The sequence below is a fragment of the Rosa rugosa genome, chromosome 1, assembly GCF_958449725.1.
Source record: "Rosa rugosa chromosome 1, drRosRugo1.1, whole genome shotgun sequence".
In the NCBI taxonomy this organism is placed as follows: domain Eukaryota; kingdom Viridiplantae; phylum Streptophyta; class Magnoliopsida; order Rosales; family Rosaceae; genus Rosa; species Rosa rugosa.
This window is the reverse complement of record NC_084820.1, coordinates 68035225-68057018: the sequence shown is the minus strand read 5'-3', so window position 1 is coordinate 68057018 and position 21794 is coordinate 68035225. Positions and strand designations below refer to the sequence as shown.

At 38.7% G+C, this 21794-nt stretch overlaps 2 protein-coding genes across 2 annotated transcripts; both read right to left on the bottom strand.

The window, feature by feature from the left end:
• Positions 1-10213: 10213 nt before the first annotated feature.
• Positions 10214-12824, bottom strand: LOC133726376 (F-box protein At5g03100-like). The gene is made up of 3 exons (XM_062153906.1): positions 12439-12824; positions 11130-12068; positions 10214-11039 (listed from the first exon to the last, which is right to left on the bottom strand). The coding sequence occupies exons 1-3, from the start codon at positions 12472-12474 to the stop codon at positions 10515-10517; spliced, it is 1500 nt and encodes a 499-aa protein (XP_062009890.1). The 5' UTR covers positions 12475-12824; the 3' UTR covers positions 10214-10514.
• Positions 12825-16536: 3712 nt separating this feature from the next.
• On the bottom strand, positions 16537-19330 carry LOC133726375 (F-box protein At5g03100-like). Its single transcript, XM_062153905.1, has 3 exons — positions 19125-19330; positions 17738-18676; positions 16537-17631 (listed from the first exon to the last, which is right to left on the bottom strand). The coding sequence occupies exons 1-3, from the start codon at positions 19158-19160 to the stop codon at positions 17098-17100; spliced, it is 1509 nt and encodes a 502-aa protein (XP_062009889.1). The 5' UTR covers positions 19161-19330; the 3' UTR covers positions 16537-17097.
• Between the last annotated feature and the right edge of the window lie 2464 nt (positions 19331-21794).

The window sequence follows — 21794 nt, the reverse complement described above, 5'->3', positions numbered from 1 at the left end:
ACGCACGTCTGAAATATACCACCACATGCATACACAATTATATGTAATATGCACTCACAATTGTTTATTGTGTCAATGATTGGACCCATGCATGCTGCCTTCACAATAAGGCATATATATATATATATATATATATATATATATATATATATATGCTTACTCTTCTGTCAATGCTACAATAAAGCATATATGTTGTTTCCTTCATTAAGTGATGCCTACAATAACCATTTAAAAAAGGCAGCACAACTGTACGTCCCTAGCTCATTACACTTAAATTAGTCAATTTATTCCAATAAACCAGTCACTAATCACTCATTTATTTTGAGGAAGTACAATCACCCGGGTGCATTACCATGACAATATCACATGGCTTCCTTAATGCACATGTCAAGCATGACAAACACACTTAGTTGCTATAGCATGATTTCATCAATCATCGTTATCACATTGGCTAGCATCCCTATGACAATTCATAAATACCAACCATCTCACCAAATATACATTATCAAGCATCATTCCATGCAAGAGTAGAACAGATGTTACACAATAGCACATTTGTTTCATCTCTATACTTTAATTCTTTAAATTCACATGCAAATTACTCATCGTTACATGCCCTACTTACCCATCATTACTATTCCCATGCAATAGTTGTGATCAATGCGGGATCGGCACCGTCTCACCCGTGATTATTTATTGTGTACTCAAATTCTTATTGAACATGGTCGTATACCTATATGAACAATTCAATCTTTTACACTAGTAAATCAAATAAACAAATACTAATCGTTTGTTTATTTTTTAGAAATCACACTCACTCAACCGGGCACCTCCTTATACGAACAAAGTCAAGCAGACTATCGATCATTATTTGTCGATTACATGGAGCATCACGGGGACAACCCCAACATCATTTTGTACTCGGGTCAACCCCAATTTTCACCACTTATGAACGGCTCCAGATAAGTTCTCATTTACACTTTTAAATTTGAGCTAATGCAATGGTTTACATGCTTCAAATAACGATTTCTATAATCTAAGCATGCCTACGATATTTGATAATTTCGGTATCATATATATTATGCCAATGTATTAATGTCAAACGTTAATTTAATTGCAATCCAATTAAATTGCTACATATATACATGTGACACTCACTAAAATAAATGCAACATGCATCTCATAAATCCTCGCCCCGAGCGCGGTACCCCCAAGGGGTAAGTCAAGGTCATATCATTACATAAACCCTCTCCAATCGGCGAGATACCCCAACGGGGTTACAAGGCCAATGCCATCATTCTACCCGGGGCCACGCCACCGGGTACCGGAGGCGAAAGCTACCTGATACCCCAACGGGGTTACAAGGCTCAATCTCTGATTCTACCCGGGGCCACGCCACCGGGTAAAGGAGGCCTACCGGCCCTCATTCAACCCCGTTGGGTTAAGGAGGCTCAAGTCCTCACGTGACTCCACTGGGCCACGCTGTACAAGTCCTCATCTACCCTTCCGGGTATCAGAGGCACCAAGTCCTCAATCTACCCTTCCGGGTATCAGAGGCTCAAGTCCTCATCTACCCTTCCGGGTATCAGAGGCTCAAGTCCTCATCTACCCTTCCGGGTACTAGAGGCATCAAGCCCTCACTCTACCCCTTCCGGGTATCAGAGGCATCAAGCCCTCACTCTACCCTTCCGGGTATCAGAGGCACCAAGTCCTCATCTACCCTTCCGGGTATCAGAGGCATCAAGCCCTCACTCTACCCTTCCGGGTATCAGAGGCACCAAGTCCTCATCTACCCTTCCGGGTATCAGAGGCATCAAGCCCTCACTCTACCCCTTCCGGATATCAGAGGCATCAAGCCCTCACTCTACCCTTCCGGGTATCAGAGGCACCAAGTCCTCAATCTACCCTTCCGGGTATCAGAGGCTCAAGTCCTCATCTACCCTTCCGGGTATCAGAGGCATCAAGCCCTCACTCTACCCTTCCGGGTATCAGAGGCACCAAGTCCTCAATCTACCCTTCCGGGTATCAGAAGCTCAAGTCCTCATTTACCCTTCCGGGTATCAGAGACCCAAATCCTCATTCTACCCCATCGGGAACCATAGACCCAAGCCCTCAGAAAACCCCACTTGGTACCGAAGGCGGGGTAAGCCAAGGTCCAGTCCCTTGCTTTTGAGTCATCTCACCTCCCGAGCATTCTCTATACTTGGGGGACTTATTCATACCACTTATCACAAGTGGAGGTAGTACCCGATCGGGACTATCATTGAGCTTCACGCTCATACTTTCGTGTTATGATCTATTATTGGAAATATTGAAATTTTTCACCTATTGTTGATCGCAACAATTAAATTTCTTTTACATCCCATTAATAAGACCATAGGACAAAACTCACACCCGCTCAACATGAGCGAGCTCATCTCTTACGTTCCCGTTACACATGAGCCAAACAATCAGGTTATAGCTTATACGTTCGGGTTAAGTAAGTTAGAGATCCTTCCTCTAAACCTATACTTGGGGGACTATCACGGTCACGCCATAGTCTCGCTAGTATTGTCAATATATACTACGATGCCGGAGCTCTTTGCTCAACCTCACCGGTATCGACAAACATAACTCAAGTCCTAAACTTCGACTGTACTAACTACGTGACTTGGGGGACTCGGCGAGTAATAACACTCCCGATCCTAACACATATGCATCACGTGCATACAACATTACATATCATTATGTGTCATCGTGTTCATCACACATTTATGCATCATATGCACTTTGTTATACTTTCACAACCACATACATTCTAGGCTTATACGTCGTATGTCAACAGTCAACACTACATAATACGTGCATACACAATATGTGTAACATGCATCTCATATAAACATTCATGCACCTCAATGCATTTGACCCAAATGTCACTTAGATTGCCCTAGTGCAATCAATATGCTATTTGTACACAACTATCTTATGTGCAGGTACTAGCTCGATGATGAGGCCCCCGCGACACCAACTTACCCGACTAGTCCCTTCTTACTTGAGGAGTTGGGGGACTAGTATGGGTATGGCGTTCAACAAGGTCATCACTCATACATGGCGGCATCATATTTAAACTCCCCAACCAAGAAGCGCCTCTTACTCAGGGACTTGTTGATATCACTTATATTACATACCGCCAAGCATAATCAACGACCTCATAGGTGGGCCCCACGACATGGCTAGCCCCGCCTATGGCATGCATCCGGTAGGCCGACACCCGAGCTACGTTGTCATGGTGGAGGTCGACCGGTACCTCGTAGGGAGGCCACCCTCTCATGCTCTCCAAGAGGCCTTCAAGAGAAGTAAATATATGTATTCTGTCCCACATCGGAAATGTAAACTAGATGGGGACTTCCTTTAGCTATAAGAGGAAGTCCTCCCCTTCTTAGAAGGGATGGATCCATGATCCCTATACTTGTATCACTACAAAGGTCACTTGACCTCACTCATAGTAGAATCTCTAAGTGGACGTAGCCTTGCCTCAAGAGCAAGGTGAACCACTATACATGCGGTGTTATCTCTCTCTCTCTCCCCATCATGATCCACACATAGTTCCCGTTCCGTATTCTTCAGTAGAAACAATAGGCATGGACAACGACCAGTACGTACTTTGCTTGTTGAAAGTGAGATGCGCCATACCATTGCAGAGAAACTAGACGTTGATTGAGTGACATGCATGGAGCTTTCATATTCAATCATTAAGAATATGATTCTTTTCATGGTCACATGTCTTGCTTGAGCTGGGTTGGGGGAGTTATATAAATAACTCAACCCAGCAAAGCAGAACCCTTATACTCTTCAAAAGATCTTACCATCTTCTTCTTGCTTGGATTTTCTTCACATTTTTAGTTCGTTGTTAACCTCATTTGCTCCCAAAATATCAATGGCTGGTTCTTCGGCTACTCCCTCAATTCATGTTTCGTATCTTGGCCAAGCGAACGGAAAAAATCAAAATAACCAGGCGCAGATGAACAACAGCAACACAAGATTGGTCTTCTCCTCAGCACTGTTTTCAAGTTCTTCAATGGGATAGGAATATTAGAGCAAGGACCACTACGCCTTATCTACGTAGGATGGTTGACTCCTAAGAATCCTCTTGTAAACATATTTTTTAAGGATCAAGTCACGTAATAATAGTCTTAATATATCACATATTCTGAGATTAACTTGCAATCCAAGTAATGGATTCCTAACCTAAGAGTAAAATACTTCACTCATTAGGTTTCTCGGTTTAGTACTTACCAATTACTATATATCTCCTAATAACTAGAGTTGAGCGATGATGATGAGTCCAATTCAAGTTCTAGCATGAACGACGAAGTAGGTGGTGTACTGATTAAAGGCATTGACTGGTTCCAATGCTTCGAATTGAACAGTTATGAGAGGAGAAAAAAATACTTACCAATACGTACGTATATACATGGATATTGTACGACATATTACCAAGATGACTAGTCAATTAATATATAGGCATGGACAACGACCACTACGTACTTTGCTTGTTGAAAGTGAGATGCGCCATACCATTGCAAAGAAACTAGACGTTGATTGAGTGACATGCATGGAGCTTTCATATTAATTAATTAAGAAGATTGAAAATGGATGATAGGTACTGCTTATGATATTTGTCATGGTCACATGTAAAATGTCTGGGCTTCACATGTACCATTTATCTTTGGTTTTTAAGATTCTTCATTACTAATAGATGAACATGTGGCAACTAATTTCACATTTCTAAAAAAATAAAAAATAAATAAAGTAAAACGAAAAAAAGATAATGAATGGTGGTGACTTTTCTAAGAAAGAATTCATGATCACGATGACCACAAAAAGACTTGTGTAGTCTCATGCATCCCATTCCCAAGTTCTCATGCTTAATTATTAGTCATTTGAAGATCTAAAAAAACAAGAAGAATTGACATTTTCTGAGCTCATGTTGGAATCCCAGAAAGAGACTTGCATCCATCCCATAGTTAATTCACATCTCTCTTTCACTCATGTTCTAATTAATCTAAAGCAGCAGCATCTATTGTAATACTACGGTACTAGTACGTATCACCATATAGGGTATATCTTTCGAATTATTAGTTACAGTTTTCCGGGTGGATTGTTTTGTGATGATTAAGTTAATTCTATGCTGGATACGGTCAACCTTGCTTTTAATTTCAATACTTCTTTCTTCTGCTTATTTGTTGGACAAAAATATCAATAGTTTGATAAAAAAAAATCAGTAGACGAAAAATCTCAATTATGTATGCGGTACTTTATCTAGAAGAGAGATGTCACATAAAAAAATAAAAATAAAAACTATGCATGAATTGCGCTAAAGAAGGCATATTAAAATCAAAGCTTCATCATCAACATTTTCATATAATATACTGAAATTATGGCTCGTATACTAAAATCAAAGCTTCATCATCAACATGCGGTACTTTGCTTTTCCAGAGAGACGTCACATCAAAGAAAAACTATGCATGAATTGAGCTAAACAAGGCATATTAAAATTAAAGCTTCATTGTCAAAATTTTCGTATAATTTTTTGAAACCATGGCTCGTGTGTATTGAAATTAAAGCTTCACCATGAATATGAGTACTTTGCTTTTCTAGAGAGATGTCACATCAAAGAAAAACTGTGCATGAATTGAGCTAAAGAAGACATATCAAAAATCACAGTTTTATCATCAACATTTTCGTATAATATATTGAAACCATGGTTCGTATACTAGTTCGCATGCCACAACCTCAAGTTCCAACTTCCAACTACTAGACGTCCTTATACATACATATATAGATTTGACCAATACTTAATGATTTGGGCTAAATACAAATTACTACCCTGTGGTTTAGGTCCAAAATCAATTCAGTCCCTGAACTTCTAATTTCATCAAAAACACCCCTGCACTTTCAATTTTGATCTAATAGGTCCAATTTGTTAGTTTTCCGATAATTGAGTTATTTAACTTGTTAATGTGGCTCATATATGGCCTATATTTTATGATGTGGTGTCGAGGTGGTCTGCATACTCAATTTAGGAGTGAGTCCTACTATTAAAAATTAATAGTTTTTCAACAAATAATCCAACTATAACCTGAACCCATAACAGAATATTAACGAATTGGACCTATTAGATCAAAATTGAAAGTGCAAGGGTGTTTTTGATGAAATTAGAAGTCCAGGGACTGAATTGATTTTGGACCTAAACCACAGGGTACTAACTAGTATTTAGCCCTAATGATTTATATGAGTTCAGCATTACTCAACTAAATAACTTTCAAAGCCTAAACTTTAGCCAAGTATCTGGCCTATTTTTTTGCCTTATCTTATGCAAGCAGACGCGGCCCGTTACCTTAAGCAAAGCTAGTGTTTTTTCATTTTTATTATTTTTTGAAATCAAAAACCTAGTTCTCTTAAAATATTGATTAATCAAAAACGATTTATGTCTTGAGAAGACCTAATGCTCCGGTACTAATTTCAGTACAGTGAGCAACATATACAATCCAAAAACCAATCCACAATAACATAAACACAACTATATGCTAATCAACATTACAACATGTACTAGTACAACATGGTTTCATACAATTACCAACATCATTGTTGGCAGCCATATAAGCAGGAGCAAATGAACAACAGCAACACAAGATTGGTATTCTCCTCAGCACTGGTTTCAAGTTCCTTCAATGGGGCAGAAATATTAGAGCAGGGATCAATACGCCTTATCTACGTAGGATGACTGACTCCTAAGAATCCTCCTGTAAACATATTTTTTAAGGATCAAGTCACCTAATAATAGTCTTAAACGTATCACATATTCTGAGATTAACTTGTAATCCAAGTAATGGATTCCTAACCTAAGAGTAATATACTTCACTCGTCATTAGGTATCTCGGTTTAGTACTTACCAATTACCATATATCTCCCAATAATTAGAGTTGAGCGATGATGATGAGTTCAATTCAAGTTCTAGCATGGATGACGAAGTAGGTGGTGTACTGATTAAAGGCAGTGACTGGTTCCAGTGCTTCGAATTGAACACTTATGAGAGGAGAAAAAAAATACTTACCAATACGTACGTATATACATGGATACAGTACGACATACTACCAAGATGACTAGTCAATTAATATATAGGCATGGACAACGACCACTACGTACTTTGCTTGTTGAAAGTGAGATGCCTCATACCATTGCAGAGAAACTAGATGTTGATTAAGTGACAAGTATGGAGCTTTCATATTCAATCATTAAGAATATGATTCTTGTCATGGTCACATGTCTTGCTTGAGCTGGGTTGGGGGAGTTATATAAATAACTCAACCCAGCAAAGCAGAACCCTTATACTCTTCAAAAGATCTAACCATCTTCTTTTTGCTTGGGTTTTCTTCACATTTTTGGTTCGTTGTTAACCTCATTTGCTTCCAAAATATCGATGGCTGGTTCTTCGGCTACTCCCTCAGTTCATGTTTCCTATCTTGGCCAAGCAAACGGAAAAAATCAAAATAAGCAGGAGCAGATGAACAACAGCAACACAAGATTGGTCTTCTCCTCAGCACTGGTTTCAAGTTCCTTCAATGAGATAGGAATATTAGAGTAAGGACCACTACGCCTTATCTACGTAGGATGGTTGACTCCTAAGAATCCTCCTGTAAACATATTTTTTAAGGATTAAGTCACGTAATAATAGTTTTAATGTATCACATATTCTGAGATTAACTTGGAATCCAAGTAATGGATTCCTAACCTAAGAGTAATATACTTCACTCATTAGATATCTCGGTTTAGTACTTACCAATTACTATATATCTCCCAATAACTAGAGTTGAGCGATGATGATGAGTCCAATTCAAGTTCTAGCATGGATGACGAAGTAGGTGGTGTACTGATTAAAGGCAGTGACTGGTTCCAGTGCTTCGAATTGAATACTTATGAGAGGAGAAAAAAATACTTACCAATACGTACGTATATACATGGATACAGTACAAAATATTACCAAGATGACTATTCCACTACGTACTTTGCTTGTTGAAAGTGAGATGCCCCATACCATTGCAGAGAAACTAGACGTTGATTGAGTACGTAACATGCATGGAGCTTTCATATTAAATCATTAAGAAGATTGAAAATGGATGACATGTACTGCTTATGATAATTGTCATGGTCACTTTCTATATTTTATAAGAATCAAAGTTTTATCATCAACATTTTTGAAGGATCTCTGGCTCTTCAAGATTTTTAACCCAAACTTAATGCAATGAGATGTGATATTTTATTGTGGACATTGCAAGTTGTAAAACATCTTATTTCGGCATAATTAATTTAATCTAATATTAAATAAAAGATTAAGATATTTTGTAGAAACACTAATTAATGGTCTCAGATAATGACTTTTTCTTTTGTGAGAATAGTTTTGAATTAGTTTCTTCGAGATTGAGAAAACATATAACATCTTTCGGTACACTTAATCTCGCTTGGATATGCACTGTAGCGTTTACTGCATAAGTACTCAAGGGCACAGTCCATTTTGTTATTCTTACAAACAAGGTTATTGAGCGTCAATTTAGGTATATACCGATAATCACTTATGTTGCTGAACGTTCAATTTTAACATGGCCATCAGTTTTTTTTTTGTTTAATTTTGTGCGGTTTGCTACTCCATTGTGGATGAGAAAGTGAGAAACCCTACTAACTCAAGTAAAGGAATGTGCTTAGCATCGACTTTACCGGATTGGTGAACAATACAAGACTACTTCATTTGGTTTTATTTAGTTAATCGTTCTATTGTATGTCTTCTTCTTTTTTAATCGAAGGAGGTCAGCCATCTTATTAGAAAACAACGTTAAGTAGTACAACGATCTGCTGCAATTGCAGCCGACAGAAAAGAAGGTGCAGAAAAGAAAAATTGTTCCTGTCTAAGGGAACAAGCATACTTGGGCACTTGGCCATCTGATGGGCAACCATGTTTCCACTTCTCCGTGTGTTTCACTCCCAGTATAGACACTCCAAGAGCAAAACCACTTCTCCCTATTGTATGTCTTGTTTAGTTACAAGCCTGTATTATAATTTTTATGCAAAACTTAAAATGACGACCAAGGGTAAGGTTTCGATTGACAGTAACATCAGAACAGTGTTACTTGACAATTTTTTAAAAGAAAGCAGAGGCGCATCGACAGGAACCTCAAACTCTGCCCAGAACGAACAAAGCCACTAGTACATATACATGTAAAGCCTTACATAGATGAGACGAAACACCACCACCATAGCTCTATGCAATGAAATGCTTCAAGTTTTGTGTACCTGCTCACCCCACAAGCCTCACATCAAACAGGTTGGTTCTCTTTACTCTGTTCTCACTCTTCACCACTAACTACCACTTCTTCATCCCCATCATCTTCAACGACACAAAATACCAACACCCCAGTATATTTATCTCCCAGTTGTTTCACTTGTACAGCCCAATCTGTCATTTTGAGATGTTCCCAATATTTTGACAAGAGTTAAGGCAAAGACTTTGCCAGTGCTTCTCTAAAAGACCACCTTTTGGAGATTTCTGATTTAGTGCCTGAATAAACTTCTTTTGGATATTTTGCTTCTCTGAAATCTGGGTATTAGTTGTGACGCTGTGTTGGGGCACATAGAGAACTGAAGCTAAAGTTCCATGCTTGTTTCCAGGAAAGCAGAGATGCAAATAGTTTCTCCATTTTTTTCTCGTGCATTCTGTCGCATTGGAATATAGGAGCAGGCTCTACGCATTTTGTTATAGTCAATCGTCTTTGAAGAAAAATGACAACTTCTCAGAATTGATGACAGAGTCGTTTCGCATATTAGGCTATTAGCCTAATATAGCAATATGTGATGTACTTGATTTTATAGAAGAAACTTGTATGTAAAGGCCATTTGTTGTCGGCACCCGTTGCCTCAGTTTTGTTTTTTCCTCTTAGATTCTTCTGATAAGGTGCTAATTTTGCAGGTGGAAACTCGAAGCATACAAGCAGCTTGTTGGGTATGGTCTTCTGTGTGTAGCCTCATGAGTATTTCTTATCATTTGATATGGGTTCTTGAGTCTTGAAAGAGTCTCAACTTCCTACAACTATTTGGATAGGTAAAGTGTAACGGTGCTAGAAGAAAGATGTATATATATGTGACACTGAGTTGCTAATTGAGGATAATGAAAGGGCTGAAATCAAAGTCAAATATTTATGTATAACGAAACAAAACTATAAAAGTTCACAAAGAAATCGAAAAAATTCGGCTGAAGAGGTCGGCATCCGCATTGCCCTGAACTGTACTGTCATGAGTAAGAAATTAACAGGCAGCAGATTAAGAGTCTGAGCTCAAGCCACATTACCTTATTTCATTCCAGATCGCATAAAAGATTCGTCATCAAGATCATGCGAAGGATACATAAAAGATTCATCATCAAGATCATCCTAGCTAGGTACTTCCTACTTCCTACTTGAAACAGATTCTACAAATTACAACCATTAGAAGATGATGATTTGAGCATCACTCTTTACATCTTTCAGCCTTTCTTGGACCGCTGCCCTGCCTCTTTTTTGCCAACGGAAAAGTTCATACGGCACATTGTCCACATTTTCATCGCTTGGGTCATCATATTCCTCTGGGTTCTCATCCTCGTTCCCATCCTGATAACAACAGGTCATTTGGACCCAAGTTCCATCACCGTCGTAGAGTGATCCATGTGGATCAATCACCATTACCTCAAGCTTTGTTGCAATTTTAAGAATGGAAATGGCGAACTCTATCTCAAACCACATACCTTGGAACCCCTGCATCTTTATTTTTCTCAAATGATTATGTGAGAATGTAGAAAGATTCCTCATCTCTCCGTGATAGTCTGCAGCTTGTGTTGTTATTATAAGTTCTTCCAAAAGAGGTGCAGCCTTGAGAATATTTAGAACACTCCCAAGTTCAAAGTCAAGCATGAGGAGATCCAACTTCACTTGCTTTAGGTTTCTCAATGTTGGAAAAGTTTGGGGTATGTGTTCCTGCACATAAGCAATGACATCTAATAAGTTAATGTTCATACAAAATTGACAGCCATGTGATAAAAATAAAAAATAAAAAGCTCCACTTACGAAATTATCTCTGGGCTGCAGATGAAGAGTCCCAAGCTCAGAACACAGGGGGAGTTGGGTTAGCACATGAGGAACTGGACCTATACACCATCCCTTAAAAAAACATCTTACTAGCCGTGGAGTTCTCATGAAAGAAATCTCTGTATGAGATCCATCATATTCTAAGGAGGAAAGATTTACTGCATCAATCTCTATTCTTCCTAATCGGTAACACGTGAGCACTTTCAGATCATGCAGGTGAAGCGATGGACCAATAATCAGATTTGAGCGCACATCATATGTGTTCAAGGTGAAGCTTTCGAGAAGCACACAAGCAGAGAAAAGACGTGCCAAAAAATCTGGATCGACTACAACGTCATTCAGAGAAAGAGTTTCTAGCTGAATGAATCTGTCAAAATCAGTAGGAGGTTTTAGAACACATCGATACAACGACAAATGCTTTAGGGTTGATGCGTTCAAATCTGCAAGGATCCAGTGAGGAAAAACATAAAAATTATGATATGGATCCAAAGCGCCTCTTAATAATCGAAGATCCAGCTTTTGAGCTCCCTTTGTAATTGCAAAACGAACCCATTTGTCAAGATCTTCAGTAAATTCTCGATTAAAAAAGAATGCCACTTTGAATGAGTCTAGCTTGTTGCCAGAGTAGAGCTCCAAAACTTCATTCACACGTTTTATATAGCACTGTCTCTCGAATTGAAGACTCAAAGATGCAACACTATAGATGGACCTATATCTTTCAAGAAGTGGAGCATACAAGGACCCAAAAATATTTACAGTGTCTAATTCAAGATTGGGGGGCCTTGTCTTCCAAAGGTTCCTCCACTGGCGGGATACAATGCTAGTCTCCGCTGCATCTTTTATTGTTAACAATGAAAGTATGGATGACAGAATGCAATCCGGAAGCTCATTTATCCAATCTTTACTCTCGCCCTCAGCCTTAAAATTTAACAGCACAGTAAATATCACTCTCAATTCGATAATGGCATCACCAATATAGATACATACCCAACGAAAATTACCAATAGTGGACTAAATGAGAAAACATGAAAATAAAGTTCATTGACTGACAAATCAACCCTGTGATCTATATATCAATATGTATGTATATTACTGCACGAAATGTAGTTAATTGGCAAATAGGCATAGCAATATTATGAATTTTGGATTTTGGGTTCCTGGATATAAACTTTGCCTAAGTAAAAGGTGAAAGATTAGCCCGATATAAAAGAAGAGACACGACCAAAATTTCCATTAGAGGTAAGTATATGCTTAAGCTATCTACAGAGAAAACGAGAGAGAAGCTTACCGGAGCTAATATTCCACTTTGAGTTTGATCATCCATATTGGCCCTCACTTGAAAAAGTAGATTGATTCTGAGCTTCTACGAAATCTGGGTATTGATATTCAGACAAGTGGACTGGAGACTCTGGAGCTAAGCTTATTGATTTAGGGTTTTAGGGTTTTAGGAATCAGAATTCAGAAGACCGGTGATTTTCCTGTGTATTGATTTCGTGTATTCATGATACCACGAGAGCAACTTCTTCTTTGGGCCTTCAAGTCACCACTTTCCATTCTTGAGTTTTGGGTTTAGGCCTGGCAAACCGTCCCATTGCTTGTTCTGATTGATTAGAGCATAGCTCAAGGGCTTAGGAACCTCCCATAAAGTATTCCTCATCCTAATCCAACAATGTCTCGTTCGTATCCTAATCCAACAATGTCAAGAGCTTTCCTAATTCATGTTCTGTAGGAAAATTTTATAACAAATTACATATAAGTTATTGACAAAAGATGACTTAACAAATACATCATCTAAAGATTGAATTAAACATATAAGGACTAAATTTTACAAATAAGGACAATGTGCTCTCCACTTGCCACATGTCATAAGTTAATTTACTTTTTTACCCTTAACTACTTCTTTTGACTTCTACTCCCTTTATAAGGATCAAATCTTACAAATAAGGACAATCTGCTCTCCACTTGCCACATGTTATGAGTTAATTTACTTTTTTACCATTAACTACTTCTTTTGACTTCTAATCCTCTTATGTTACTTTTTTTTTTTTTTTTTCTGAGAATAATTCTTTATGTTAATTTTTTTTTCAGAATAATCCGTTTATGTTACTTTTTTTTTTCCTGAGAATAATCCGTTGATGTTACCTTTTTTTTTTTTTTCTTGAGAATAATCCTTTTATTTTATTTTATTTATTTTTTAAAAAAAAATCCCCCCCCCCATTCCCACCATTGATGGGGCTCAAACTCCTGACCTTTTATATTACATCACAAAACCTCACTCTCCTACTACTCTAATCTCATCATCTAATCCTGCTACTGCACTCGTCCAATCCTGCTACTGCACTCATACTCGTCCAATCCTGCTACTGCACTCGTCATCGCCTAATTCTGCTACTGCACTCGTCATCGCCTAATCCTGCTACTGCACTCATACTCGTCCAATCCTGCTACTACACTCATACTCGTCCAGTTCTGCTATTCGTGTTCTGCTACTGCACTCGTCATCGCCTAATCCTGCTACTGCACTCATACTCGTCCAGTTCTGCTACTCGTGTTCTGCTACTGCACTCGTCATCGCCTAATCCTGCTACTGCACTCATACTCTTCCATTTCTGCTACTCGTGTTCTGCTACTGCACTCGTCATCGCCTAATCCTGCTACTGCACTCATACTCGTCCAATCCTGCTACTGCACTCATACTCGTCCAATCCTGCTACTGCACTCATACTCGTCCAGTTCTGCTACTGCACTCGTCATTACCTAATCCTGCTACTGCACTCATACTCGTCCAATCCTGCTACTGCACTCATACTCGTCCAGTTCTGCTACTGCACTTGTCATCGCCTAATCCTGCTACTGCATTCATCCAATCCTGCTACTGCACTCATACTCTTCCATTTCTGCTACTCGTGTTCTGCTACTGCACTCGTCATCGCATAATCCTGCTACTGCACTCATACTCGTCAAGTTCTGCTACTGCACTCATACTCGTCAAGTTCTGCTACTGTACTCATACTCTTCCTTTTACACGTTGCTAAGAGAGAGAATCTCAGATTTCTTCGTCAAACTTCTTTTTCTTCTTTGTTGCTAAATATGTCCTTGGTTTAGTAGCAGCTTCATTTGCACTAGCAATAGCAGTGGCAGTAGCAGGAGCAGTAGCAGGGGCAATAGCAATAGCAGTAGCAGGGACAATTAGATCTATCAATCTATGAATGAAATTGAAGCCTCCGGTTGAATCTCGGGTTACTAAAATTTCTTTTTGTATCACCAACTTGCTCACATACCGTCAAAACAGCCACCAAAATCCTGCAACTCGAGAAGAAAGGAAGATTAAAAGATACATTAATTAGGAACCATCAAAGACTATTTCAGACAAAAGTAGCAGTTCATATAACTATACCAATACTGACACCAAAAGCATAAAGCAATATATATATATATATATATATATATATATATATATATATATATATATATATATATATATATATATATATATAAAAAGGAAAAAAGAAGAATGAACGTAATGGTGATGTTGCAGACCCAGGGATTAAATTAATTAAGCTGTGAATAAGACAAAAAGCTTAATTAACAAAGTGCTCAAACATTGATTGAAAGCCAAGTTCTTTCCGTGGTGGGTTTGTGAACGCAGAGGAAGAACATGAAGAGAGTCAAAATATTCATAGTGCAGACAAAGCTTATCACCTCGCAAAATTCACACACTGACACCGCCACAGTGAAAATCAACTCGATCAAAAACCACAAGCATTCAATCTACGCAGCTCACTAAAATCTCAAAAAAAGGCACTCAAATTTGTCAATTTTTACCTTCAATGAGAGTGGAAAACTGATTCAAGAAGGCATTAACCTGATCCTTGTACAAATACCCAGCCGCCCCAAACCCACCAATAATCCCAACCAAGAACAGCCCCGCCAAGACAATACCTTTAAGCGCCAACCCACTTTCGCCCTCATCATCATCATCACCTCCGCCGCCGATTTTTTCAATCTTGCCGCCGTCGTCGCTCTTGGGATTATTGAAGAGCCACTTGAGGCTCTGCGGCAGAGCAGCGGTGGTCTTCTAGAGGCAGCTGGTCTTGTTCTTGAGAGACGAACATGGCGAGAGGAAGTGGAAGCGGTAGTGGCTGGGTTTGAAGACGAAAGAAGGGTGGGAGGAGGAGAACGGAAGCGGAGGTGGTTAGATTTGGCGTTGGTTCCTTGGGTTTTCCGTTTCTGGGTATTGGATATTGGGTCAGTGGCAATGTCCGTAAATTGTGATGAAACTCAAGCATTTTGGTCATTTTCCATTAAAATTGAGAATCAGACAAGCATCATTTGACTTTTGGGTCTGGGCTCATGTCCTTATTTGTATAAATCTTTTTGAAAGTGGGTTTTCTGTGTTTACGTCTTTGGTCATGTGCTACTATGTAATTTTCTAAAAATTTTATTCATAAATGCAATAGGTCTACAATCCTGAACATCTATGATTCTCATATGTTCAAGGTACTTGAGCGTAAATATGTTCTAGGTACTTAAGCGTAATTTATATATTCTTTCGGTTACTTGTTTCACAAGAAGTATAATAAGTTGTTGAACTAAAGAATTAACAATGACAAACATTGCCGGAGCCAATATAAGCCGAACGGGTGCCGTTGCCCCCACTCGAATAATATTTTTGCTACTTGATACACACACACATGATTCTATTAGTGTTCTGCACTTGAGGCCTTGAGGGTTATCGTCAAAATAATAGAAGGTCTTGCCCCCACAGTGAGAAAGAGTTGGCATGAACTAAAGGTTTTATACCTATTCTAAAAGGCTTTAACCTTACTTTTATTGGTTATATGCATAAGAGTATTTTTTTTAATCATTTTATCTATAATTTCTCCTATAGGTTTGGCCTTATGGTACAATCTTATTCTTGAAAAATTAGCTCTCTAATGACAAGTTTCAATAATTCTTACACTTGTAACATTTTTCTTAGCGGAGAATCATGTCAATTTCTTAAAGAAAAATTCAAGAACACGTGGTAGGTAAGGAATCTCATCTTACAAGTGTACATGTATACGTGTTCTAGGAATCTCATCTTGCCATAAAAATAGAACGAAAATATGTTTCAGCAAAGGTATTTGGGTCCAAAAACCTTACCTACCACTTGAACACGTGGCTTCGGTCGTTCTATTTTTATGACAAGATGAGATTCCTAAAATAGATACTAGTAGAACTCAATTACCTATTTTATGCCATTGTTCTTAATCACCGCTAGCTCTCATGTCCTAAGTCCTAATTAACCAATCCCCACTTTCACGCAAAAATTATTCCATTTCGGGGAGATATCCCTAGATTTTTGGTTGGTAATTTGAGAGGAAACAGCAACAACAGCAAGATCTCCAAATAAATTTGTGCATCTACATTAAGCAAGTTAAACAAAACCACCATTCCATCTCAGAATTTGTTCAATCATAAGGGAAAGCAAAGATACAATCCTAACTAAGAAATTAACCAGAAACTGAAACCAACTCGAAGACGATCGATGATGGAGCTAAAAAGATATAAAACCTTCCTTGACAATCAAGTCAAACATGAAAGTGAGGAGGCCGAATGTGATGCACTAAGTTGAAGACACCAGTCTGAGAATAAGCAGACAAGGTGATCGTTACACCCGCCAATCCGATTATAAGAGCACTCAAGTTCTGATTCGTTTTAGATCCGCCTACTATTCCTTTCCTTGCTTTACAGACTACCGAGATTGGAGTTGAAGCTTACATTAGCATTGCCCTGAACTGTACTGTCATGAGTAAGAAATTAATACACAGGCAGCAGATTAAGTCTGAGCTCAAGCCACATTACCTTATTTCATTCCGGATCACATAAAAGATTCATCATCAAGATCATCCTAGCTAGGTACTTCCTAGTTCCCACTTGAAACAGATTCTACAAATTACAACCATTAGAGGATGATGACTTGAGCATCAGTCTTTACGTCTTTCAGCCTTTCTTGGACTGCTGCCCTGCCTCTTTTTTGCCAACGTAAAAGTTCATAAGGCACATTGTCCACATTTTCATCTCCTGGGTCATCATATTCCTCTGGGTTCTCATCTTCATTCCCATCCTGATAACAACAGGTCATTTTGACCCACGTTCCCCACGTTCGATCACCGACATAGTATGATCCAAGTGGATCAATCACCATTACCTCAAGCTTTGTAGCAATTTTAAGAAGGCAAATGGCCAACTCTATCTCGAACCACATACCTTGGAACCCCTGCATCTTTATTTTTCTCAAATGATTATGTGAGAATGTAGAAAGATTCCTCATCTCTCCATGATAGTCTGCAGCTCGTGTTGTTATTATAAGTTCTTCCAAAAGTGGTGCAGCCTTGAGAATATTTAGAACACTCCCAAGTTCAAAGTCAAGCATGAGGAGATCCAACTTCACTTGCTTTAGGTTTTTCAATGTTGGAAAAGTTTGGGGTATATGTTCCTGCACATAAGCAGTGACATCTAAAAGTTAATGTTCATACAAAATTGACAGCCATGTGATAAAAAGAAATAAAAATAAAAAAATAAAAAAAAAAAGCTTCACTTACGAAATTATTTCTGATCTGCAGATGAAGAGTACTAAGCTCGGGACACGAGGTGAGTAGGGTTAGCACATGAGGTACTGGACCTATAGACCATCCCTTAAAAAAACATCTTACTAGCCGTGGAGTTCTCATGAAAGAAATCTCTGTATTATATCCATCATATTCTAAGGAGGAAAGATTTACTGCATCAATCTCTATTCTTCCTAATCGGTAACAAGTGAGCACTTTCAGATCATGCAGGTGAAGCGATGGACCAATAATCAGATTTGAGCGCACGTTACATGTGTTCAAGGTGAAGCTTTCGAGAAGCACACAAGCAGAGAAAAGACGTGCCAAAAAATCTGGATCGACTACAACGTCATTCAGAGAAAGAGTTTCTAGCTGAATGAATCTGTCAAAATCAGTAGGAGGTTTTAGAACACATCGATGCAACGACAAATGCTTTAAGGTTGATGAGTTCAAATCTGCAAGGATCCAGTGAGGAAAAACATAAAAATTATCATGTGGATCCAAAGCGCCTCTTAATAATTGAAGATCCAGCTTTTGAGCTCCCTTTGTAATTGCAAAACGAACCCATTTGTCAAGATCTTCAGTAAATTCTCGATTAAAAAAGAATGCCACTTTGAATGAGTCTAGCTTGTTGCCAGAGTAGAGCTCCAAAACTTCATTCACACGTTTTATATAGCACTGTCTGTCGAATTGAAGACTCAAAGATGCAACACTATAGATGGACCTATCCCATTCAACAAGTGGAGCATACAAGGACCCAAAAATATTTGGAATGTCTAATTCAAGATTGGGAGGCCTTGTCTTCCAAAGGTTCCTCCACTGGCGGGATACAAAGCTAGTCTCCGCTGCATCTTTTATTGTTAACAGTGAAAGTATGGATGACAGAATGCAATCCGGCAGCTCATTTATCCAATCTTTACTCTCGCCCTCAGCCTTAAAATTCAACAACACAGTAAATATCACTCTTAATTCGATAATGGCATCACCAATATAGATACATACCCAATGAAAACTACCAATAGTGGACTAAATGAGAAAAATTCAAAATAAAGCTCCTTGACTGACAAATCAACCCTGTGATCTATACATACACAATGACAAATGGATTTTGTAATATATAGGGGGATAGAATACCAAAAACTATATATCAATATGTATGTATATTACTGCACAAAATGTAGTTAATTGGCACATGGGCATAGCAATATTATGAATTTGGGGTTCCTGAATATAAACTTTGCCTAAGTAATAGGTGAAAGATTAGCCAGAGATAACAGAAATATAGAGAATTTTCAAAGACACAACCAAAATTTCCATTAAGAGGAACTCAGGAAAGTATATGCTTAAGCTATTTACAGAAAAAAAAGAGAGAGAAGCTTACTGTAGATATTATTCCTCTTTGGGATTGATCATCCATGGACTTGACTTGAAAAGGTAGATTGATTCTGAGCTTCTACGAAATCTGGGTTTTGATTTCAGACAAGTGGACTGGAGACTGTGGAGCTAAGCTTGTTGATTTAGGGTTTTGGGGTTTTAGGAATTAGAATTCAGAAAACAGGTGATTTATATCTCTTGTGTATTGGGCTTGTTCTTTCGGGCCTTTCCCTTCAAAGCATAGGAACCTCCCATGAGGAATACCGTACCTCATCCTAATCCAACAATATCAAGAGCTTTCCTGATTCATGTTCTATAGGAAAAGTTTATTATTTAATGCAATAGGTCTGCAATGTGGAACATCCATGATTCCTATATATTCTTTCAGTTACTTGTTCTACAAGAAGTATGATTGGTTCAACAACCAAAGAATTAACAATGACAAGCATTGGCAGATCGAGCCCGTATAGGCTGAGCGGGTGCCGTTGCTCATATAATACATATTATATGTTTGCTGCCTGACACACACACACACACACACATATGATTCTATTACTGTTCTGCACTTGAGGGTTTATCATCAAAATAATAGAATTCGAAGGTCTACGATTTATCATTAATCGTTAATGCAATAGGTCTATAATTCTTGTAAGTGCAAGAAGACATGTGGTAGGTTAAGTTTTTTGACCAAAAAAGGTTATATTCCAAAGCTCTGCTGAAAGATATTTTCGTTCTATTTTTATAGCAAGATGAGATTCCTTGAACTCAATTTCCTCCCAGCCATCGAACTAGTATTTCCAGACAACTACTTATTAGTGTATTTATGTGACCAAATGCATGTTGTTGTAAAACTAACATAGAAAGTGTTTCAGAAAATGGAGAGAGCTTTGCTTCTAAGAACTTGAGAGAGAGAGAGTTTAGATGCAGATAATAAGTGTAGTATTTTCTGTTTTTCTCCTCATAACATGGATGAGAAATGGACTACATATAGTGGAAGATAGGGAACATGTAGCCTAAAGTCCTCCATAAAACAAGGACCCCTAAAGTCCTCCATAAAACAAGGATTCCTAAAGTCATCCATAAAACATGGAAAGGGTAAGCCTATAACAACATAATGATTTACCCTATATCTATTTACATGATATAGCCATAATGATTTACAACACTCCCCCTTGGATATTTCATGTCAATAGTGTTGCATGGGTTGTGCGCTTCTAAGTTGTCTCATCAAAAACCTTGCCAAGTAATAAAAACCCTGTGGGAAAAAAACAACCTTGGTCGAAGGAGAAAAAGAGCACAACGCGTATGAGTGTGGAGTAGTAATATCACAGCTTCGGAGATAAGTGGAGTCTTCTTATTAGCATCATAAGTAGGTAGTATGTCTACGAGAGGGATGCATTTAGATTTGCTACACCAAAACCTTGCCCGGTAAACCCAGTGGGAGAAACCCGTGGTCGAAGGGAAAAGATGAGCAAATGCATATATGTCAAATCAAAGCATCTTCAGGATGTAGTATAAGTGGGGTGACCATTCTAAAGATGTGCCTCGTTAAAACCTTGCCAGGTAACAAAACCCAGTGGGACAAAATAACCCTGGACGAAGGACGAAAAGAGTACACGATGGTCAAGTGTATATGCTTCGGGATACTCCCCCTGATTTCGACTCCCCCTGAAAATTACATGTTAGGTAATTCAGATAGTTTACGTAGACCAATACCTTGAACATGCTTCTGGAATGTAGACTTTGGTAGTGACTTGGTAAAGAGGTCTGCACGATTATCTTCAGATCGACTCTGCTTGACTTCAATCTTCTGATGCTCCTGTTGTTGCTGATTGAAGAAGAACTTCGGTGCAATATGTTTGGTGTTGTCTCCTTTGATGAAACCCGTCTTCATCTGCTCTATGTAAGCAGCATTATCCTCGTAGATAATGGTTGGTTCATCAGTGGTGGAATGCAGTCCACATGTGCTTCGAACATGCTTTGTAACGGCTCTTAGCCATGTACATTCACATACTGCTTCTTGAAGAGCTAGTATCTCAGCATGATTCGAAGAGGTAGCAACAAGTGTCTATTTCGTAGACCTCCAAGAAATTTCAGTATTCCCAATGGTAAAAACATAACCAGTTTGGGAACGTGCCTTGTGCGGGTCTGATAGATAGTCTATATCAGCATATCCAACAAGGCGAGCATCATTCTGAGGATCAATGGGGTTTGATCCATTCCTTGATGCGTAGGGATAGAATAAGCCCATATCCGTTGTACCTCTAAGGTAGCGGAAAAATGTCTTTCATGCCATTCCAGTGGCGGCGTGTTGGCGCAGAGCTATATCTAGCTAACAAGTTCACATCGAATGAGATGTCCTATCTAGGGCATTGAGCCAAGTACAATAATGCGCCTATTGCACTTAGATATGAGACTTCTGGTACCAATATCTCTTCGTTATCATCTGCAGGACGATACGGTTCTCTCTAGACTTCAGACGACCATGGGTGTGCTTGCTTTTATCCTCATTAAAGCATCTTAACATCTTCTGGATGTAATTTGGTTGATGGACCAAAATTTCATCTGCACTGTGCTCGGGCTCCAGGTCGAGACAATAATTTGTTCTCCCAAGGCCTTTCATCTCAAATTCCAACTTCAGGTGCTTTGCAGTTTCCTTTATCTCTTCAGGAGTATC